The sequence below is a fragment of the Salvelinus namaycush genome, chromosome 33, assembly GCF_016432855.1.
Source record: "Salvelinus namaycush isolate Seneca chromosome 33, SaNama_1.0, whole genome shotgun sequence".
In the NCBI taxonomy this organism is placed as follows: domain Eukaryota; kingdom Metazoa; phylum Chordata; class Actinopteri; order Salmoniformes; family Salmonidae; genus Salvelinus; species Salvelinus namaycush.
The window spans coordinates 13,002,360-13,026,923 of NC_052339.1; the positions used below are offsets into that span (position 1 = coordinate 13,002,360).

The 24,564-nt window shown below is 44.9% G+C and overlaps 1 protein-coding gene across 2 annotated transcripts in view; it reads right to left on the reverse strand.

Annotated features, from left to right (window-relative positions):
- Positions 1-24,564, reverse strand: part of LOC120028005 (partitioning defective 3 homolog) — a 577,327-nt gene that overhangs the window by 155,897 nt on the left and 396,866 nt on the right. The window contains exons 17-19 of one of the 2 annotated variants that reach the window (XM_038973116.1): positions 23,558-23,608; positions 15,267-15,515; positions 7,695-7,947 (exon numbers count right to left, since the gene is read on the reverse strand). In XM_038973116.1, the coding sequence (XP_038829044.1) occupies positions 7,695-7,947; positions 15,267-15,515; positions 23,558-23,608 (553 nt within the window). The remainder of the gene's footprint in view (positions 1-7,694; positions 7,948-15,266; positions 15,516-23,557; positions 23,609-24,564) is intronic. The other variant, XM_038973117.1, reaches the window with a different exon arrangement.

Genomic DNA, 24,564 nt, shown 5'->3' on the forward strand with positions numbered 1-24,564 from the left:
CGGCTTACCACAATCAGAAGTGACAACGCCCACGCAACCATATGGGGTCATATGGAATGCATACATAACATAGTGTATACAACAGATCCCATAACATCACGCTACATCATGCCAAGGCACGCTAACTATTTAGCTACTCTCCTTCTGCCAACAACACCCTCCTATTATCTGCCTTTGTGGCACGGAATCTTACATCCACCATCCAACCTTCCCCCCACTCGCTACCTCCCTCCCTCCTACTTTTTCTTCACTCTCCCCTCCTGCTCCTTTTTTTCCCTCCACCTCCTCCTCTTCCCCCTATTATGTGGCACCACAGTTCACTCCAGTGCACACCATTCCTGTCTCTCGCTCGGTCTGTCTTTCTCTCCCTCTCTCTCTCTCTCCGTCCGGCAGCTGCCTGCTCCTTTTACCACAACCCAGGATGCATTAGTTCAGCACCCATGAAAGGAGCGGGTCTTGAGCACGCAAGCCTGATGCACACACACATCTCACACACACACACAGAAAGACATCACACACCTCCATACACACATACATACCCATGCTCAAGGGCCGATTCACATACAATACAGTACACACTCCCCTACGCAGACACACACAAAGACAGCGAGATGGGAGATGAGAGGGAGATCGAAGATAGGCATTCGGAGAGGTCAGCCAATCAGAGGGAAGAGAAACAACACCTCATTAAGGTTGTAAATGGAGCCTTTGTGCCATTCAAATCAGACAGGAATAGATACTAGATGGCTGCATGGAGGCAGCATAGCGACATGCTAACAGGGTTAACAAGGCCCCGGGTGGGGCTGTGGAGGTCTAAACAACCCTGATAAGATCCGAAGGTAATGATGTGCATCCCAAATGGCACCCTATTCCTATAGGGCTCTGGTCAAAAGCAGTGCACTATATAGTACACACTACACTACCGCGTGGCCGCTGCTACTCTAACCTGGTGGTACCAGCGCGCACGACCCACGTGGAGTTCCAGGTCTCAGGCAGCCTCTGGAACTGCCGATCTGCGGCCAACAAGGCAGAGTTCATCTCAGCCTATACTTCCCTCCAGTCCCTCGACTTCTTGGCACTGACGGAAACATGGATTACCAATGATAACACTGCTACTCCTACTGCTCTCTCCTCGTCTGCCCACGTGTTCTCGCACACCCCGAGAGCTTCTGGTCAGCGGGGTGGTGGCACTGGGATCCTCATCTCTCCCAAGTGGACATTTTCTCTTTCTCCCCTGACCCATCTGTCTATCGCCTCCTTTGAATTCCATGCTGTCACAGTTACCAGCCCTTTCAAGCTTAACATCCTTATCATTTATCGCCCTCCAGGTTCCCTTGGAGAGTTCATCAATGAGCTTGACGCCCTGATAAGTTCCTTTCCTGAGGATGGCTCACCTCTCACAGTTCTGGGTGACTTTAATCTCCCCACGTCTACCTTTGACTCATTCCTCTCTGCCTCCTTCTTTCCACTCCTCTCCTCTTTTGACCTCACCCTCTCACCTTCCCCCCCTACTCACAAGGCAGGCAATATGCTTGACCTCATCTTTACTAGATGCTGTTCTTCCACTAATCTCATTGCAACTCCCCTCCAAGTCTCCGACCACTACCTTGTATCCTTTTCCCTCTCGCTCTCATCCAACACTTCCCACACTGCCCCTACTCGGATGGTATCGCGCCGTCCCAACCTTCGCTCTCTCTCCCCCGCTACTCTCTCCTCTTCCATCCTATCATCTCTTCCCTCTGCTCAAACCTTCTCCAACCTATCTCCTGATTCTGCCTCCTCAACCCTCCTCTCCTCCCTTTCTGCATCCTTTGACTCTCTATGTCCCCTATCCTCCAGGCCGGCTCGGTCCTCCCCTCCTGCTCCGTGGCTCGACGACTCATTGCGAGCTCACAGAACAGGGCTCCGGGCAGCCGAGCGGAAATGGAGGAAAACTCGCCTCCCTGCGGACCTGGCATCCTTTCACTCCCTCCTCTCTACATTCTCCTCTTCTGTCTCTGCTGCTAAAGCCAATTTCTACCACTCTAAATTCCAAGCATCTGCCTCTAACCCTAGGAAGCTCTTTGCCACCTTCTCCTCCCTCCTGAATCCTCCTCCCCCTCCTCCCCCCTCCTCCCTCTCTGCGGATGACTTCGTCAACCATTTTGAAAAGAAGGTCGACGACATCCGATCCTCGTTTGCTAAGTCAAACGACACCGCTGGTTCTGCTCACACTGCCCTACCCTGTGCTTTGACCTCTTTCTCCCCTCTCTCTCCAGATGAAATCTCGCGTCTTGTGACGGCCGGCCGCCCAACAACCTGCCCGCTTGACCCTATCCCCTCCTCTCTTCTCCAGACCATTTCCGGAGACCTTCTCCCTTACCTCACCTCGCTCATCAACTCATCCTTGACCGCTGGCTACGTCCCTTCCGTCTTCAAGAGAGCGAGAGTTGCACCCCTTCTGAAAAAACCTACACTCGATCCCTCTGATGTCAATAACTACAGACCAGTATCCCTTCTTTCTTTTCTCTCCAAAACTCTTGAACGTGCCGTCCTTGGCCAGCTCTCCTGCTATCTCTCTCAGAATGACCTTCTTGATCCAAATCAGTCAGGTTTCAAGACTAGTCATTCAACTGAGACTGCTCTTCTCTGTGTCACGGAGGCGCTCCGCACTGCTAAAGCTAACTCTCTCTCCTCTGCTCTCATCCTTCTAGACCTATCGGCTGCCTTTGATACTGTGAACCATCAGATCCTCCTCTCCACCCTCTCCGAGCTGGGCATCTCCGGCAAGGTCCACGCTTGGATTGCGTCCTACCTGACAGGTCGCTCCTACCAGGTGGCGTGGCGAGAATCTGTCTCCGCACCACGTGCTCTCACCACTGGTGTCCCCCAGGGCTCTGTTCTAGGCCCTCTCCTATTCTCGCTATACACCAAGTCACTTGGCTCTGTCATATCCTCACATGGTCTCTCCTATCATTGCTATGCAGACGACACACAATTAATCTTCTCCTTTCCCCCCTCTGATAACCAGGTGGTGAATCGCATCTCTGCATGTCTGGCAGACATATCAGTGTGGATGACGGATCACCACCTCAAGCTGAACCTCGGCAAGACGGAGCTGCTCTTCCTCCCGGGGAAGGACTGCCCGTTCCATGATCTCGCCATCACGGTTGACAACTCCATTGTGTCCTCCTCCCAGAGTGCTAAGAACCTTGGCGTGATCCTGGACAACACCCTGTCGTTCTCAACTAACATCAAGGCGGTGACCCGTTCCTGTAGGTTCATGCTCTACAACATTCGCAGAGTACGACCCTGCCTCACGCAGGAAGCGGCGCAGGTCCTAATCCAGGCACTTGTCATCTCCCGTCTGGATTACTGCAACTCGCTGTTGGCTGGGCTCCCTGCCTGTGCCATTAAACCCCTACAACTCATCCAGAACGCCGCAGCCCGTCTGGTGTTCAACTTTCCCAAGTTCTCTCACGTCACCCCGCTCCTCCGCTCTCTCCACTGGCTTCCAGTTGAAGCTCGCATCCGCTACAAGACCATGGTGCTTGCCTACGGAGCTGTGAGGGGAACGGCACCTCCGTACCTTCAGGCTCTGATCAGGCCCTACACCCAAACAAGGGCACTGCGTTCATCCACCTCTGGCCTGCTCGCCTCCCTACCTCTGAGGAAGTACAGTTCCCGCTCAGCCCAGTCAAAACTGTTCGCTGCTCTGGCACCCCAATGGTGGAACAAACTCCCTCACGACGCCAGGTCAGCGGAGTCAATCACCACCTTCCGGAGACACCTGAAACCCCACCTCTTTAAGGAATACCTAGGATAGGATAAAGTAATCCTTCTAACCCCCCCCTCCCCCCCCTTAAAAGAGTTAGATGCACTATTGTAAAGTGGTTGTTCCACTGGATATCATAAGGTGAATGCACCAATTTGTAAGTCGCTCTGGATAAGAGCGTCTGCTAAATGACTTAAATGTAAATGTAAATGGGTGCCAATTGAGACGCATACATGATCACAGTCATGCTATCTGGGAGTAGAGGACATGAGACGCACCATGGTTATTAGAATAATGGCTGGATGGATATATGTCCACCGGACAATGGGCTCGTCATATAGTACAACAACAGTGAAATGAAAATACTATAGTCCTCCCTTAAGGGGATTTCTATCCCCTTCCATTACCATTTCTGCCCTTTTGATAGGAATAACCTATTAATTACTGCATCAAATATGCAAACATGATATCATGTGCTGCAGAAGATCATTTTACATTCAATAACAGAAGCTATTTTACTGTGAGGGTTCTTTGATTCCGGCTTAAGCAGTCAAATTTCTCTCCTCCTCTTCCCCTCTCTATCTCGCTCTTCTTTTTTCTGCAATATCACACTACTCTCCACTGGCCCTGGCTTTAATGCACTACCAATCAGGCTGTCCATTAAGCGTGTGCACTGCATGTTCATCAGGCGCCACGTCCTTAGCTTTGCATGCAGATGAGCTCAAATTGCAGTGTATTGCAAACTCCTTCAAATCTCCTTAGGGGGAGTAGATGTGTGTGGTGTGTGTGTGTGTGTGTGTGTGTGTGTGTGTGTGTGTGTGTGTGTGTGTGTGTGTTTATCTGTGTGTTTGTGAAAGGATTGTGTGTGTGTGTGTGTGTGTGTGTGTGTGTGTGTGTGTGTGTGTGTGTGTGTGTGTGTGTGTGTGTGTGTGTGTGTGTGTGTGTGTGTGTGTGTGTGTGTGTGTGTGTGTGTGTGTGTGTATGTGTGTGCGTGTGTGTGTGTGTGTGTGTGTGTGTGTGTGTGTGTGTGTGTGTGTGTGTGTGTGTGTGTGTGTATTTAGCTGTGTGTGTGTGTGTGTGTGTGTGTGTGTGTGTGTGTGTGTGTGTGTGTGTGTGTGTGTGTGTGTGTGTGTGTGTGTGTGTGTGTGTGTGTGTGTGTGTGTGTGTTTATATGTGTGTCTGTGTCAGGGAGGCTTATTGGTTTGATGTGCTGAAGGCCTGTTCCATGCAAATTAGCACCCAGGGATTAGGGCTAAAGCCAATCAGGTTGCATGTGTGATCATCATGATGAAGTCTGGTCATGCCATTGGCTGATGATGATTCTAAGCTGTTTTGTATGCAACAGGAATATTGCTTATGATGTGCTGGTGAACTGGGTGGACATGCTATCTCTCTCTGTGTATGAAACTCCTCAATTTTCAATGAGTGTCAGACAAAAACATCAAAAAAATAAACTGACATTACATCGAACATATCTCTCACTTTTTTTGTTGTTGTTCTCTCCCTCCAATTTTCTCTCTCTTCGAATATTTCTCAGCTCTCTCCCTCTCTCTCTCTGTCTCCCTCTCTATCACTTCATATTTGACTCTTCCTCTTTCTCTAGCTTGGCATTTTATTATTGTTCTATTTTTCAGGCTCCTTCATATGAACAGTTTAGCTCAGTGTCTTTCCATTGCATTACACCTGTCTCACCTTAAAGGGATAGGCATTGAAACCCTTTATCTACTTCTCCAGTCAGATGAACTCGTGGATATCATTTTTATGTTTCTGCATGCAGTTTGTAGTAAATTGCTAACTAGCGCTAGTGCAATTGCTAACTAGAGTTAGCCGGTGTCTGCTAGCCATTACTCTAATGGTAGTTAGAGATAGTTTTGTGAGCCAATGCTATCTTCCATCATACTGGACACAGAGGCGTAAAAAATGGTTTCCACAAGTTCATCTGACCCTAGGGAAGTAGATAAAAGGGCTCACTGCAAAATCCCAAAGTATCCCTTTAACTCAGTACAAAACACTCTCCAAGCCTGCTTTTTAACTGAGGGCAGGGAGGGAGTGAGCCAGCATCACACAGAGAGAGATAGAGGCTGCATCCCAAACAGCACCCTATTCCCTACGGTGCACTACATTTGACCAGGGCACATAGGGCTCTGGACAAAAGTGGAGCAGTATAACAGGAATGTGGTGCCATTTAGGACGCAGACAGAGAGATAGAGAGAAGTAAGTAGTGGTTTTTGGTGAGCTGTCTCTTTGCATATCCAATATAAGACAGAGGGTCAGAAGTCTCGGGAGTTAAATGCAGGGTGCAGGGGAGAGTGTCAGGGAGGGCTGCTGTGTGCCAACTACTAAGTGGCTGTGGTACTCAGAGATAATGTAGAAAGATGATGTGCCAGGGAAGGGCACGGCAAGGTCCAGGCGAATAGTCTGCACCTCTCTAGCGCCACAGTAGATGCTGAAGAGGAATAACCTTTGTCAGCAGTGCCCATTGCGTCGTGACACAGGAAGAGATGAAAGCCACTGACTCACATTTCAACTTTCATTCACTAATCAAACTCACTTCAAAGTAAGACATAGTAAATGCAGAGGTTTGTGTGTTTATTTGCATGTGCTTGATGTGCATGTTTACGTGCCTGTTTGTGTGTGTGCACTAGTGTGCTTGTGCATCTACGTGTAATTATAAAAGAATCTCCCCCAGATAAGCAACCTTTCTGAATTCCTGAATCATGACCTCAAAACACTTGTAGTTTCATTGTTAATTATGGAGCTGTCCCCCGTGATACGCTAGTTAATCCCATTAAGATAATCCGCAGGAAAACAATTTATTGCATGATAACAGACGTGTGTGTGTGTGTGAGCACCCTTACTTATGCTGGACGCAAATGAGCATAAAATCCAAATAATTAATTGTGGTTTCTGTTTGATTAGCCTCACGGCAGCGGCGGTAGCTGCGCCCCTAACATTCACGCTGCTCTCTGCTCTCTGAATTAGCACTAAGGGTGTAGGATACACCCTCACCATCCCTCACCTGATGAGGGTTAGCTTACTGTACATGATAGGATCAGATTCACAATACCATACATTAGTGGTTAGTACTGATCACATTGTAGTTTTAGCATTAGCAATTTGATCAAGCATCAAGCATCGCTGAGTAGGAGTGCTGATCTAGGATCAGGTCCTTACTGTTGATGTAATCTTATTCATTGTGATCCAAAAGGCAAAACTGATCCTAAGTCAGCACTCCAACACTGAGACGCTGATCCATACAGCCCCAGGGCCTGCTGTACTGTTTCAGTGAGAAGCTCTATACAGCCAATGCACCTAATTCAGGAAGCATTTTATAGAAGCTAACCCCCTCTGGGGGACTGTTTACTGGTCACACAAAACGAGCAATGGGTGACCAACAAGAGCAGAGTGATCTCTACGCATTTCACACCATTAGCCTGACACGCTGTAGGCCACAAACCAGGACTGCACAGCAGCAGATGACTCACAATGCAATGCCCCCGGGCATCTGAAATACATGCAAAGTGATTCTAATGAAATCAAGTTCATAATCTTCACAAGCTTTTTATCCTTTGTTCTAATAAGACCCAATCACATATTCCCATTAGTACTCAGGCTGGGTACAGTGCATTCTCCACTGGTTTAACAAACAGAGAATGTGTTTCGGTGGGTATGATACTGCACATAATGAATAAAACATCCTTTCCATATTAATAAAAAACGCTTGAGATGTGCCAGAGGCCTGGCTGCCTGGACATTAACCCCAGCAGAGTTTAAGGTGAGGTTCACCCCCATTAGTTCCAATACCAATCCCAGAGAGAACGCACTCTGTGTTCCGATTCCAGAATGCTCCGGAATGCTCTAGTCATGCTCCAGAATGTTTTACTGAATACATTAACAGAAGAAGAGTTTTGATTGGGTCTGGAGGGTAAAGGGTCCTTACCTGAACATATCTCCCAGGCCCTTCAGGAGCAACCCTTTCTTGGCTTTGTTTTTTTCTTTCTCTTTTTCTTTCTCCTTTTCTTTATCTCTCTCAGGCTTCTTCTTGTCCCTCACGCTCTTCACCCTCTTTTTATCACCGTTGCCATTCACCTGCCTCTCCATGGTGACAGAGTTTCCGGGTGGCAGGGTCAGGTCGGTGGCCGTAGATATGGAGTCCCGGCCTGACCGAGAACTCCCCTCAGTGTCCTCCTCCACTGAGAGATGGAAAAAGGGAGGGAGAGAGATTGTTTTTGTTTGGGTCTAACATACTGAAAAATATAAATGCAACATGCGACAATTTCAATGATTTTACTGAGTTACAGTTCATATAACGAAAACAGTCAATTGAAATAAATTAAATAGGCCCTAATCTATTGATTTCACATGACTGGGCAGGGGCGCAGCCATGGGTGGGCCTGGGAGGGCATTACCCATTTGGGAGACAGACCCACCCACTGAGGAGCCTGGCTCAGGCAATCAGTATGGATTTTTCCCCACAAAAGGGCTTTATTACAGACAGAAATACTCCTCAGTTTCATCAGCTGTCTGGTTGGCTGGACTCAGACGATCCAGCAGGTGAAGAAGCCGGACGTGGAGGTCCTGGGCTGGCGTGGTTACACGATTACATGCAGTTGTGAGCACGGCTGGACGTACTGCCAAACTCTCTAAAACAACTTTAAATTCTCTGGCAAGAGCACTGGTGGACAACTCCCTCCAAACTTGAGACATCTGTGGCATTGTGTTGTGTGTCAAAACTGCACATTTTAGAGCAGCCTGTACGTGTCCCCAGCACAAGGTGCACCTGTGTAACGATCATGCCGTTTAATCATCTTATTGATGTGCCACACCTGTCAGGTGGAAGGATTATCTTGGCAAAGGAGAAATGCTCACTAACAGGGATGTAAACAAATTTGTGTCGAAAATTTTAGAGAAATATGCTTTTTGTGAGTATGGAACATTTCTGAGATCTTTTATATCAGCTCATGAAACATGGGACACACACTTTACATGTTGTGTTTATATTTTCGTTGAGTATACAGTGCCTTCGGAAAGTATTCAAACCCCTTAACTTTTTCCACATTTTGTTAGGTTACACGCCTTATTCAAAAATGTATTCAATTGTTTTTTTTCCACACAATAATGACAAAGCAAAAACAGGTTCTTAGAAATGTTAGCTAATATATAAAAAATATATATCACATTTACATAAGTATTGAGACCCTTTACTCAGTAGTTTGTTGAAGCACCTTTGGCAGCGATTACAGCCTCGAGTATTCTTGGGTATGACACTACAAGCTTGGCACACCTGTATTTGCGGAGTTTCTCCCATTCTTCTCTGCAGATCAACAACCATTTCACTGACCATTTCGAATCCCACCGTACCTTCTCCACTGTGCAATCCGGTTTCCGAGCTGGTCACGGGTGCACCTCAGCCACGCTCAAGGTACTAAACGATATCCTAACCGCCATCGATAAAAGACAATACTGTGCAGCAGTCTTCATCGACCGCCTGGTTCACCAACTACTTCTCAGATAGAGTTCAGTGTATAATATTGGAGGGCATGGTGTCCGGACCTCTAGCAATCTCTATGGGGGTACCACAGGGTTCAATTCTCGGGCCGACTCTTTTCTCTGTATATATCAACGATGTGACTCTTGATGCGGGTGATTCCTTGAGCCACCTCTACGCAGACAACACCATTCTGTATACATCTGGCCCTTCTATGGACACTGTGTTAACAAACCTCCAAACGAGCTTCAATGCCATGCTTTTCAACCGATCGCTTCCCGCACCCGCCCGCCCGACTAGCATCACTACTCTGGACGGTTCTGAATTAGAATATGTGGACATCTACAAATACTTAGGTGTCTGGCTAGACTGTAAACTTTCCTTCCAGACTCATATTAAGCATCTCCAATCCAAATTAAATCAAGAATCAGCTTCCGATTTCGCAACAAAGCCTCCTTCACTCATGCTGCCAAACATACCCTCGTAAAACTGACTATCCTACCGATCCTCAACTTCGGCGATGTCATTTACAAAATAGCCTCCAACACTCTACTCAGCAAACTGGATGCAATCCGTTTTGTCACCAAAGCCCCATATACCACCCACCACTGCGACCTGTAAGCTCTCGTCGGCTGCCCTCGCTACATATTCGTCGCCAAACCCACTGGCTCCAGGTCATCTATATGTCTTTGCTAGGTTTAAGCTCCGCCTTATCTCAGCTCACTGGTCACCATAGCAACACCCACCCATAGCAAGCGCTCGAGCAGGCATATCTCACTGGTCATCCCCAAAGCCAACACCTCATTTGGCCGCCTTTCCTTCCAGTTCTCTGCTGCCAATGATTGGAACGAATTGCAAAAATCGCTGAAGTTGGAGACTTATATCACCCTCACTAACTTTAAGCATCAGCTATCTGAGCAGCTTACCGATCACTGCATCTGTACACAGCCCATCTGTAAATAGCCCATCCAACTACCTACCTCATCCCCATATTTTTTAAATTAATTTCTTTGCTCTTTTGCACACCAGTATCTCTACTTGCACATCATCATCTGCACATGTATCATTCCAGTGATCATTTGCTAAATTGTAATTACTTCGCTACTATGGCCTAATTATTGCCTTACCTCCTTACTCCATTTGCACACACCGTATATAGATTTTTCTATTCTGTTATTGACTGTACTTTTGTTTATCCCGCGTGTAACTCTGTGTTGTTGTTTTTTGTCGCACTGCTTTGCTTTATCTTGGCCAGGTCACAGTTGTAAATGAGAACTTGTTCTCAACTGGTCTACCTGGTTAAATAAAGGTGGAAAAAAAAAATATATATATATATCCTCTCAGGCTCTGTCAGGTTGGATGGGGAACATTGCTGCATAGCTATTTTCAGGTCTCTCCAGAGATGTTTGATCAGGTTCAAGTCCGGGCTGGGCCACTCAAGGACATTCAGAGACTTGTCCCGATGCCACTCCTGCATTGTCTTGGCTGTGTACTTAGGGTCGTTGTTCTGTTGGAAGGTGAACCTTCGCCACAGTCTGAGGTCCTGAAAGCTCTGGAGCAGGTTTTCATCAAATTTCTCTCTGTACTTTGCTCCATTCATCTTTGCCTCGATCCTGACTAGTCTCCCAGTCCCTGCCGCAGAAAAACATCCCCACAGCATGATGCTGCCACCACCATGCTTCACCGTAGGGACGGTGCCAGGTTTCCTCCAGACGGGACGCTTGGCATTCAGTCGAAGAGTTCAATCTTGGAATTCATCAGACCAGAGAATCTTGATTCTCAGGGGCTGAGAGTCTTTAGATGCCTTTTGGCAAAACTCCAAGCGGGCTGTCATGTTCATTTTACTGAGGAGTGGCTTCCGTCTGGACACTCTACCAAGGCCTGATTGGTGGGGTGCTGCAGAGATGATTATTCTTCTGGAAGGTTCTCCCATCTCCACAGAGGAACTCTGGAGCTCTGTCAGAGTGACCATCAGGTGCTTGGTCACCTCCCTGACCAAGGCCCTTCTCCCCCAATTGCTCAGTTTGGCCGGGCGGCCAGATCTAGGAAGAATCTTGATGGTTCGAAACTTCTTCCATTTAAGAATGATGGAGGCCACTGTGTTCTTGGGGACCTTCAATGCTGCAGAGATTTTTAGTACTCTTCCCCAGATCTGTGCCTCGACACAATCCTGTCTCAGATCCCGTCTCAGAGCTCTACGGACAATTCCTTTGACCTCATGGCTTGGTTTTTGCTCTGACGTGCACTGTCAACTGCGGGACCTTATATAGACAGGTGTGTGCCTTTCCAAATAATGTCCAATCAATTTAATGTCCAATTGAATTTACCACAGGTGGACTCCAATCAAGTTGTAGAAACATCTCAAGGATGATCAAGGATGATCAATGGAAACAGGATCCACCTGAGCTCAATTTCGAGTCTCATAGTAAAGGGTCTGAATACTTACGTAAATAAGGTGTTTCTGTGTTAAATGTTTTCCAAATTTGCACAAAAGAAATCAAGAAATCTGTCTTCACGTTGTTATTTTAGAATAGGTTATCTTAGAATAAGGCTGTATCGTAACAAAATGTGGAAAAGGTCAAGGGGCCTGAATACTTTCCGAATGCACTGTACATGCATTATATATATATAGATAGATTGTCAGTATCTCTGTTTTCTGTACTGCCTCGAATTTCCATCATCCAAGAAAACCTCCATATTGAAATGAACCCTCTTCAGTGAAACTGAGTTGATTATACTCAAGGTTTCTACTACACTGCAGCGTGTCTGTAATTAATCTGTCACTAATTTACATTTAAATAATCTCTGAGAAGGCCTATGGGGATCTTAATTGCAAATAGCCTGGGTTCTCCTCCAATGGGCTGCATGCCTACGGTGGTATATGCGTCACAATGAGGCGTGAGGTAGATGGCCCTGGGATTAAGCTTTATTAATGTCTCGCACATTACTGCCTGATTGGCTGGCTTTGACAGGGAAAAAAAGAAAGGTTCTTATCAGGAAAATAAAAAAGGTAAGTACTTGATGGATTTTTAGCATAGCTAGATGAGATGAGATGAGACTGACTGTGCTGTGGTGATTGAAAAGTATTGGGCCGCATCCCAAATTATTGCCTATTCCCTACGCAGTGCACTACGATTGACCAGGACCCACAGGGTGCCATTTGGAACGCAGCCTTGGTTCACATTTCAAAGGATGAAGCGCCAAGGACTTGTTTTCTTCTCGTTCCGTCGAGTTATCAGCGGTTGCTTTCTGCATCCATCTCAAAGGAAATTACTGAAATGAAATCTCACCATGAGGCGGTGTATGACAAGAATAGCATGCTGAATCTCGTAGTTTAAGCCCTATTCAATTATGCAAAAAAAAAAAAATAACATTTTTTGCCTATCCCCACTTTGGGATATGATAAGACTAACAGGGTCTGGACAGATATCAATTCTATCACTCATACTGAGACGTGCTTATCATCTCGTTAAGTGCAAAGGCGGCATATCTCAGAACTGAGCTGCATCTTGGCCATTAAGGCTAAGATTAGCAACAGCACTAATGTTAGATGCTCTTAATGACGCTGTCACTGATAACACACTAAAGATTGTAATCTTACTGGCCCTCCTGGGGGAATGTAAAACGCTGTGTGTGTGTGTTTGGTTTGTTTTTATCAAGCAGCCCACTAAAAGTCTGTTGCCTAAAAAATGAGAACGAGAGAAATCAACCGTGACGAAGGTCTAAATATGATAGAACACTTAATTTCACATTAGCCACACAAAGACTGACAGGAACGAGCCGAGGAAGAACAATCTCTGGTGTTTCAATCAAAAAGCCTCGGAAAATAAAAGTTTAGGTACTTGCCAAGCTCAGATTGCAGGAGGGAGTCCACAGAAAAGTGAACTGAATAGGGGCAATTAAAACGATCCCTGTGTTCCCGCCGCAGACAGCAAATGTTTTGACACTACAATCAAAGTGTATCATTAAATCTCTCCATTTCAATAGAGAAAAGGGATATTCATTTCAGTGTGTGTGTGAATGAGAGTTCTGACTGAAATGTAAAATTGCTAGGCTCATTTCAGCATACACAATATAGGGGGATTTTAACTCAGAATCTCTGTTTAGAAACAATAAACCCCTGATAACATATATAAGGGAATGCAGTAGCTCGGTAGGATATCTTGTGGGGACACATTTGCAGAAGGCGATGCCACGTTCTCATTTTATGTGAATAAAAGTCTTGGTTGTAGGAAAAGCAAAAGGCTTATCTGTCAATGTTGACTATTAAACCCTGTGATGATATACGTAATATCATATCAAATCAGAGTTATTTGAATTTCATGGGAGAAGAGAAAATATTCCTTGGCAGAGGAAAGGAAGGAGGAAATCGTAGAGCTTGTCCCATTTTTTTTCTTAGGCAAGATAAGACAGCATTTAGTGGTTTGCAGACAGAGCTTATGAGAACAAAGAGATGCAAATAATTCCATGCAAATTATTCCCCTCTTTTTCAAATTTCCCCAGGTTGCTTTAATGGAATCCATTCATGGAGAATTAATGAAAAATATATCTGGTGATTACTGTGGTGGCGTTGCAGGGTATTACCTGTTCAGGAATGTAACACGTCCCTGCCTCTATCTCCAATGCATGCCTTTGTGTCAAGAAACACCTGCCAACTGACATGCTCAGTCAAAGGGAAGGGGGTAATACTAGGTAATACTTTGAGAATTTAAGTTATTTCTGGTCTCAATTTTAGTCAATACATTTGGCCGTACAGTCAGAGTATGTAAAGAATCCAAGAATCCAGTTTCTACTCAACATAAAACAGATTTACCTGTACCAATGTGTTATGACACTAAGAAAGTAAAAACATAAATAAAAAGGAACCGTTAGAGAACATGATGACAAACTTTTCTATTGAATCCCAAAATAAAGAATGTTTTCTGACTCTAGGCACAACATTGAAAAAAAACGTGCATACATAAAAGCTTACAACACAAAACATCCAGGACCATAAGCCAAGATGCAAAAAAGCAGTACTCGTGTGTTTTGTTGGCAAACAATGGAAGCGCTTTCCTTGTTCCGTTTGTAGTCTGCTTGGAATAAATGACAATGCAGTTTAAATGGCTGTGAGCCCTCAGGGAAGACATGGAGAAGCAGTCTCGAACAATTCACTTCTACACTAACCCTATGCATATTAATGGGACTCTGATGTAGATGCTGATTGGATGCTTATTCCCTTCTGCATGCCTCTCACTAAGTAATGTATAAGAGAAAACCTACAGAACTTGAGTGAGGGGTGGATTCATAGAGATATTAGCAAATCAATGTTCTATATGTAATTAAAAACTGGGTGGTTCGAGCCCTGAATGCTGATTGGCTGACAGCCGTGGTATGTCAGACCGTATACCACGGGTGTGATAAAACATTTATTTTTACTGCTTTAATTACGTTGGTAACCAGTTTATAATACCAATAAGGCACCTTGGGGGTTTGTGGTATATGGCCAACATACCACGGCTAAGGGCTGTATCTAGGCACTCCGCGATGCGTTGTGTGTAAGAACAGCCCTTAGCCTTGGTATATTAACCATATACCACACCCCGTCGGGCCTTATTGCCTAATTATATGGGTGGATCCTTCTTCTATATTCAAATTGTCTCATTTTGGAACTATCGGCCAGTTACTTTATTTAACACTGACCATGAACTACAGAAACTACATAGGTTTGCTTAATAGAACCAAGGTCTATAAACTACACATAAAATGAGTTATGCTTTATAAAACCAAGGTCTATAAACTACACATAAAATGAGTTATGCTTAATAGAACCAATGTCTATAAACTACACATAAAATGAGTTATGCTTTATAAAACCAAGGTCTATAAACTACACATAAAATGAGTTATGCTTTATAAAACCAAGGTCTATAAACTACACATAAAATGAGTTATGCTTTATAAAATCGAGGTCTATAAACTACACATAAAATGAGTTATGCTTTATAAAACCAAGGTCTTACAGTCTGAACACTTAACACTCACATGTCTCCATTCCCTTCAGGTCACACTCATCCATAGCAGTAACGATTACTCCTGGCCTGTCGTATGATTTGTCGATGGCTGCCCGGAAGCTCTCGTTGCAGCCCCGCCCCCTGATGATTCGTGGGCGTGGCCTGTGGAGGTTAATTTCCCCGTTGAGTGTAACCTCGGCAACGGCAGTCTGGAGGCTCTCCAGGGAGCTGGACTTCTTCAGGCCCAGAGAGGGACCAATTGTTTCACCTGTCGAAGAGCCTGAAGGAAGGAGAAGTGGTAACACTTGACTTAGAGTGGTGATATGTAGCATTCATAAAGCCTTCCTATGCATGACAAAGACTCATAATGCCTTACATAAGTTTATAAAGTCTTTATAGGACTTATTGAGGCCCAGGGAGGTGCTTCTCCTGTCGAAGAGTCTGATAAAGGAGAAGTCCGAACACAGGTCTAAGAACAATTGAGTTTGGTCGTGTCCTAAATGGCACCCTATTAATACCCTACGGCCTTGGTCAAAAGGCTATATAGGAAATAGACAAAGATTTCATAATGCGTGATATTCATACCCTGAAAATGTGTCCTGAAACGTTATATTCTATGCTGAACTCTGATTGCTATAAATCATTTAGGTTTTCCTAGTTTCCTAAGACCGAAAGAAAATGAGATGATGTAAAACCCTCCACTTGGCGTGTAATTCACTATAAGAGAAGAGGGATGGGCTATAGTCTGTGGGAATTCATCTGGAAAAGAAATGATGAATTGGAGTGTGTGAAACATTGTGAGGGTATATCTATCTATCTTTGTAGGAGCAAGACAAAGAGAAAACAGAGTAAACCCTTGTTCTCATTTCAACAATGTTTGACAAAGTTTCTCAGACTGCGTAATGTGCCTGAAATGTGTGCGTGTAAACTGACTACATTTTCAAAACACAGCGAGCTTCCAAATGTCTATATACTAAAGTGTGTACAGTACTGTAGGCAAGAGTGAGCAGCCATGGTTTACAGAACAGAAATGAGATTAACATAACATCACTCTGATCTAGAGCAGAACAGGGGAAAGATAGGGGTGGAAGTGAGGATGGGATGCAGAGTCAGAGGGGAGGAGGGAGAACGCGTTAGAAGACAGTAGGATAATCAGAAGTATTGTAGACTAAACACAGCCCATTCACTTCCTACTGCCGTGGCCTCCTCGATGTCACTACTCTGAACCTTCCACGGAATGGCCTTTCATGCGTCTAATCCGTTTTCTAAAGCCCTTCGCAACACAGCTTTTAAAGGACACAAACAGCCTCACTTCAAAACGAGAAGATTAAGGTTGTGCAGATGGTAGATAACAGAATATGAACGCAGGGTCACACACCACACCATACCCAAAATGGGAATGCTCATGTGTAGAGAGAATGCAAGCTATAGCCAGGTGGGCCTTTTACAACACAAAGATTTCCCAAACTGTTGCCAACACCAGCCACCTGTTAGATCTAGTAGAGATAAACGGTATGGAATCTTTACAAACTCCTGTCAAGACAAGTAGCCTACCTCACCCTCACCCTCACCACACAAACAACAAAGAAAGAAGATGTGAGCGAAGTATGACATCACAGTGTACAGAACGAAATTACTGATGGAACAAAACGTGTGGCACCGTGACAACTCATTTCATTGAAATATGCTTTATAATGGATCCCGTTCATGCAAAATGCATGTAATTAACATGCAAATTAGAAGAAAACAACAATTGCCGAAGACGGGCGTCTGTTGTCAGTAACTCTAAAAGGAGATTGTATGTATGGCACAATATGAAAACTTTCTTTTGTTTGCTGTTCTTGTCAGGTATAACCACCACTTAGAAGACTGTTGACATTAGCACTAGATTTACTGATAGGTATGCTTGTAAGACGCCAGATCTGTAGATGGAGTGTTGGACAGCAACCTCTTATCTACCTCTGGAAAAAACCTTTAGACATCTATCATTCGTTTTCCAATGGCTGCTGTGCGTTTGTTTAAGGTATGGAAGTGGAGCGAGACTGAGGGTATTGGTATTTAATTTTGTCAGGCGGCGTCAGTCAGTTCCCCAGAGCTCTGGCCTCACCAGATAGCCATGTTAAACAAGCAGACATTTTGATTTTCTGTCCTCATCCATTCACTTATTCTTCATTGTGCTGTATTAACCAATAACAACCACCTTCCAACAAAACAGAATAGATTTTAAATCTGCTTCTAACCAGCGTGTTAATAAGAAACTTTGAACGAGGAAACAGTTAATAGATAGTTGATAAACTTTTGATTGAATTTGTCCTGTCTGGGTTTTGACCACCGTTCAGTGGAAGCTGAGGACTCTCTAAGGACTCTGCATATGGGAATGAGGCCCACAGACCAGCATTGTCTGTTTAGACCCCTCAGGTCCAAAACACACATAGCATGTGCTGCCAGGTTCCATGCAGCTTCGCTTCATGTAAACACCCAGCCAGCCAGCCAGCCAGCCAGCCACCCAGCCCCCATCAAACCTATGGAGGCCCGTAGCTACCATGTGGTCTCGTTTCGGCCTTCTGCCCCCCACGTTTCCTTCAGTCATCAATAACACCCCTGACTTGTTTTAAGGGCCCTAAACGGAGCGTGGCCTATTGCTGCTGAGCTCTCACAGTGGATCTGTGGATGAACAGACACAGAGCCAAACACAGATTAGGGATAAGAAAATAAACCCCCATCAGAGAAAGAAAACAATTACGAATCTATTTCCTTCTCCTTCTTATGGAATGAATACCCCCTCTGAAAAGCATTTATAAGTCCGAGAGGAGTAGAGTGGTTGGTTGTGTAGTAATTACAGGTGATTTGAGTGGGGAGATCGGGAGAAGGAGAGGAAGTCTAAAGTACTCCAGGCGATATAGAAGGCAACATGCCAGCCCAGGACAGTAATCCATGTGTTGCCTGCTACTGTTATCATAATTTCACAAGCAGAAGCAGCTTCAGACGCCCGTCTTCTACTGTCTGAAAGCACCAGGCTGCTAATCTCTACTTGATCCTTTAGCCAAGTAAACCTGCAGTGGCTACGTTTGTGATTAGCCGAGAACCGTGCCAAAAGCTTCTATATCAAAGTGACATCACAATCTGCTTCTTACAGAAGTGAACGACTGTGAAAAAAGGAATTCTGTTGATCAAGGATGACTCACTCCTCAGCAGTCTAGGGATGCATCCCAAACGGCAACCTATTCCATATTTAGTGCACTATTTTGCTTTTCTACTGGGAGGTGATGCCAAAGAAAAATGTCCATCCTGGATGGACAATAAAGTTTAATTCTATTCTACTTTTCCGATTGGCCCAGGTCAAAATTAGTATACTTCACAGCATATAAGGAATCGGACGCCATTTGGGAGGAATCCTAGACCATGTTTTTTAGACTAGGGGAGGGAACTTAACCACAGGTGGTCTGGTCATCCAAGCCACTAACCCCTGACCTTACTGTGACAAGATGTGTGTCTCCTGTCTCTCAGCGCTGCTTGGATCCACTGGTCCATGGGTCAATACTCCCCCGTCTGGCTGTACCGAGGTCAGTCGTTAGCTGTTACTGTATGTATAAACTGAGGCTACACAGCTCTCCATAATAACCCTGTCACAGCTAATAAAGACTCCTGTTCCCAGCAGGCCCCAGAGGACCACGCTACCAACTACACAGATACATGGATGTGTCCCAAATGGCACCATATTCCCTATATAGTGCACTACTTTGGACCAGTACGAGTAGGTTCACCAGAGGGCCACACTGCTAACCACTCAGATGCATGCTTAAAGGAAGAGCAATTGCAAGATGCAACATCACCAGTAAGTGGATCCACATCTTCCAGCTGACGGAGACAATAAAACAGAACTTTACAGTGTGTTTGAAATGTCAGCAGGGTTACAGGTACCCTTGTGAAGCACCACCGGGAACAGAACAGCCATTTAACTGTGTTGTTCCTCAGGAAAGCAAGGCACATCTCTGATTACTGACTTCGTTTTATATGACAATGAAGGAGATTTGCTCATCTTATCGTACCACCTGGGTGGAAGTGGACATCATCTGGATTCATTTCTCAAAAGAACCACTTGTGTCAGATGAAGGACATGGGAGGACAGACGGACATAAAAAACAGGAATAACAGGAAATTGCAGCCCCCGGTAAGGACGTGGCATAATTCTCCATATGTTGGAGGATGTGCCTTAATCAACATACTCCAAATGCCATGTAAATGTGAGGCTTTGGAAGCTTATGCATAAATCCAGACAAACAGAATAGAGCACACACCGAAGCTGGGCGGGTGCATGTTTGACACAATAGGATTGTGGGGGATAAACCCACGGACGGATACAACAGTTTATGGAAACACAAATGGCATCTGCCGCTCTCTCTCTCCCTCATCTGCCATTCTCCGAATCTGGGAATGATCACCCTTTCGTATTCTGAATCAGGCTAGATCGGTGTGTAGTGTTTCTGTCTGGGAATGGCACAGAGGCCTCTGATTGGTCCGTGCTTTTGCCTTTGTTTTTATCTGAATCTCCCAGAACTTCTCCAGGGACGTTTTGACTGACAGCTCTCAATATGCCAGGTCCTATCACACAACCAACCCACGCTGCCACGTCTTCTGCTCATTGGGGAAGAAATAATACATATTCCCTATCACAGCCCGACACAGGTATGACACTCACCGCACGTTCAGAGAAGAAATAGAGGGAAGCATAAAGATGCGACACACCCGCAGAAAAACTGCCAAAACGCACCAGCAAATATTAGTGACCAAGATGAATGTGCAATATATTCTTACAGTAATAAGGCGAAACCAAAGGCAACCAGGAGGACATTTAATTGGAGAAGAGCGATGATCATTAAGCGTTAAAGGGAGGTATTGCAAACTATATGAATAAATCACTAGTGATTATTACAGTAGTAGCTCCAGCAGCCCCATAGTATAATTACAATGGCTGCGTCCAAAATGGCACAATAATTCCCTATTTAGTGCACACATTTTGACCAATCCCTATAGGGCTCTGGTCAAAAGGAGTGCATTATATAGGGAACATGGTGCCATTTGGAAAGCAGCCAAGGAGCAATGCTCCCACCACCATTATTCACAACCACTTCATCCTTGCATGTAAAGATTTTTGTATGGACGGGGAGGACAGGGGCTCCATTATGCCTAATGTATTCAGTGTGTGGAGGGTTTAAAGCGCAGCGTTAAAAGGGTAATTAAGCTAAAAATAGTCCCAGGGTGGCGTGGCGGGCCATGTCCTGGTATCCCTGAGGAAGACATGCGGCCCTGGGTCGACCAGGCTCCTTGTCTCTGCCAACTCCTGGGCTGTGTCTCAAATGGCACCATATTCCCTATATAGTGCACTACTTTTGACCAGAGCCCTATAAAATTAGTAGTACACTATATAGGGAATAGGGTGCCATTTGGGACACTGGTTCATTAGGAGGACCAGAGGACGTCCTATATCCTCCAATCCACACTGTTCTACATGTAACATAATGTCACCCCATTATCATTACTGTGACTCAACATCTCAATCAGAGGCATTGTCATTGTTTGGCTAAGTAGCCATGACATTGGTGGTGCTGGTGGTGGTGACGCGAGCACAGAACTAGAATGTGTTCTATTTCTATGGACATGAGAGCAATACTCTACATCAAAATAGCTGGGTCATATACTGAACAAAAATATAAAACGCAATATGGAACAGTTTCAACAATTTTACTGAGTTACAGTTCATATAAGGAAATCAGACAATTGAAATCAATTCCAGACCCTAATCTATGGATTTCACATGACTGGGCAGGGGCGCAGCCTTGGGAGCTAGGCCCAGCCAATCTGAATGAGTTTTGAAGAAGCCGGATGTAGAGGTCCTGGGCTGGCGTGGTTACACATGGTCTGAAGTTGTAAGGCCAGTTGGATGTACTGCCAAATTCTCAAAAACAATGTTGGAGGCGGCTTATGGTAGAGAAATTAACATTCAATTATCTGGCAACAGCTCTGGTGGACGTTCCTGCAGTCAGCATGCCAATTGCACGCTTCTTCAAAACTCGAGACATCTCTGGCATCGTATTGTGTGACAAAACTGGACATTTGAGTGGCCTTTAATTGTCCCCAGCACAAGGTGCACCTCTGTAATGACAATGCTGGTTAATCAGCTACTTCATATGCCACACATGTCAGTTGGATGGATTATCTTGGCAAAGGAAAAATGCTCACTAACACGGATGTAAACATCTTTATGCACAAAATTGGAGAGAAATTAGCTTTTTTGGAAAATGTATGTGAACTTTTATTTCAGCTCATGAAACATGGGACCAATAGTTTACATGTTGCATTTATATTTTTGTTCAGTATAGATGACCTATAGTTAGGCTGTGATCCTGTCCTGCTCATTCAGTGAATCACTTGTATTTATTTCACTAATGTGCAATAGGTAGGAGAAAGAATAGATTTTGGCTGCTGTTTAGTAAAAGTGCTGTTTGCATTGTTCAGCTCTCAACACATGCTGTGCCTGGTGAGTACACACGTTGTAGTAGACCCATTCTAATGGTGAGTACACACGTTGTAGTAGACCCGTTCTAATGGTGAGTACACACGTTGTAGTAGACCCGTTCTAATGGTGAGTACACACGTTGTAGTAGACCCATTCTAATGGAAGGTGAGTACACACGTTGTAGTAGACCCGTTCTAATGGTGAGTACACACGTTGTAGTAGACCCATTGTAATGGTGAGTACACACGTTGTAGTAGACCCGTTCTAATGGTGAGTACACACGTTGTAGTAGACCCATTCTAATGGTGAGTACACACGTTGTAGTAGACCCATTCTAATGGAAGGTGAGTACACACGCTGTAGTAGACCCGTTCTAATGGAAGGTGAGTACACACGTTGTAGTAGACCCGTTCTAATGGAAGGTGAGTACACACGTTGTAGTAGACCCGTTCTAATGGTGAGTACACACGTTGTAGTAGACCCGTTCTAATGGAAGGTGAGTACACACGTTGTAGTAGACCCGTTCTAATGGTGAGTACACACGTTGTAGTAGACCCGTTCTAATGGAAGGTGAGTACACACGTTGTAGTAGACCCGTTCTAATGGTGAGTACACACGTTGTAGTAGACCCATTCTAATGGTGAGTACACACCTTGTAGTAGACCCGTTCTAATGGTGAGTACACACCTTGTAGTAGACCCGTTCTAATGGTGAGTACACACGTTGTAGTAGACCCATTCTAATGGTGAGTACACACGTTGTAGTAGACCCATTCTAATGGTGAGTACACACGTTGTAGTAGACCCATTCTAATGGAAGGTGAGTACACACGTTGTAGTAGACCCATTCTAATGGAAGGTGAGTACACACGTTGTAGTAGACCCGTTCTAATGGAAGGTGAGTACACACGTTGTAGTAGACCCATTCTAATGGAAGGTGAGTACACACGTTGTAGTAGACCCATTCTAATGGAAGGTGAGTACACACGTTGTAGTAGACCCATTCTAATGGAAGGTGAGTACACACCTTGTAGTAGACCCGTTCTAATGGAAGGTGAGTACACACGTTGTAGTAGACCCATTCTAATGGAAGGTGAGTACACACCTTGTAGTAGACCCGTTCTAATGGAAGGTGAGTACACACGTTGTAGTAGACCCATTCTAATGGAAGGTGAGTACACACCTTGTAGTAGACCCGTTCTAATGGAAGGTGAGTACACACGTTGTAGTAGACCCGTTCTAATGGAAGGTGAGAACACACTGGCTTGTCATTGATGGATTAATTCCATTCAGCTAAAGAGGCCAACTGGCATTGAGCATCTCTATTTCAAATGGGACTCCATTGCCTCACTCCTCACAACCCTACCCCTACACCTTTCAGCATAATGAATGTTTTCTTCTATCATATTCACTACAGAACAAGCATGGTGGCAACGTTTCAGACAACTGCTGCCAAACCTCTATTCAACACCATGCCACTCTCTTTTTCTCTCCCTACAAAATATGAAAACCCTTTTTGTGCTCACTGCAATTACCTCAAATGGCATCATAAATATCCTTCCATTTCTCTGGCCGAGGAATAATCAGACAAAGAGCGAAGAGAAAAACAAAAGTTACCCGTTATGAGATGGCAAAGGGGTCAATGAGAATACCGCCCCTTTCCCAAACCCTTCTCTTGACATCTGACCCCAACTCAAAAAGACGAGCCAATCAGAGATGAGCTTGTTATTCCAAAGTGCTGTGAGATTAGCTGGTTCAGTGGCGGTGGTGATGAACAATACGCCCTGATTGGTGGTTAGTGCTTACCTTCCATGTTTTCTGTGCTGGGGGTGAGGTGGGGGTTAAACTCGTCTGATACTGTTAAAGAGGCATAAACAAGTGTGATTGGTTAGTTAGTGCCCACATTCCACATTCCAAATCAGAATACCATTCCAGAGCATCTCTAGTACCCTTTTCACACTATCGTGGCAACCAGAACCACACTGGCTCTGATATGGTTCCAGCAACTAGTGTGAAAAGGGTTTGAATTAGTCTTTGTGTTACTGTGGCCAGTCTCCAAGGCTAGCCTAGTCAGCCAACATGCATATTATCACTGTGAAAAGGGAGGAAGAGAAAGACTATTGAAGAGCTTTTGGAATAACAATCAGAAGTGGAGAGATATTAAAACACCATGCAGTTCTGTCGATCATTGGATTATTCAGGCTGACTGGATATAACATGTTAGCATATTCCTCTCAGCCACAGAGAGGTGTGCAGTATTCAGCCCCTTATTTTCTCCTCCTCTCAATCTTGTTCTACATCTAAATGGAATAAAACCTTAAGGTGTCTGGGCAACTTAGTGTGTAGCACATATTTATGGAGATGGGTCATGAAAGTTATGAAACGTTAGCAGTTGACGCTGATCTGATTTGGCACAGAGCTCCTGAAATGAGATTAACGAGGGGAGAAAAACACCTGACTTAGAAATATTTCAAAGAAAAACTGTTTCTGTGGAGAAATAGCTTTGTTAAACATGCTAAGAGCTACGCGAGGGTGATTTGTCAGGTTTGAGAAGCGCTTGAGATCCCGACGGCGAGGGAATGTTCCGCTCATTTCTGACATGTGGTTATGCCCGGTCATATTCCGATGCCTCATCTGATTCGTCATGATGTGCCCGATGGGTTCCTGAGTTTTGATAATCTATCACTGAGAAGCCCATCTTAATGCTCCCAGTGATGCTTGGAGGCATTAGCTGTTATTTGCAAAGTAAAACTGTCTATTCAACAACAGCTAGCATAAAGCTTTCGATAAGTGATCTTACTTTTTCCTCACTC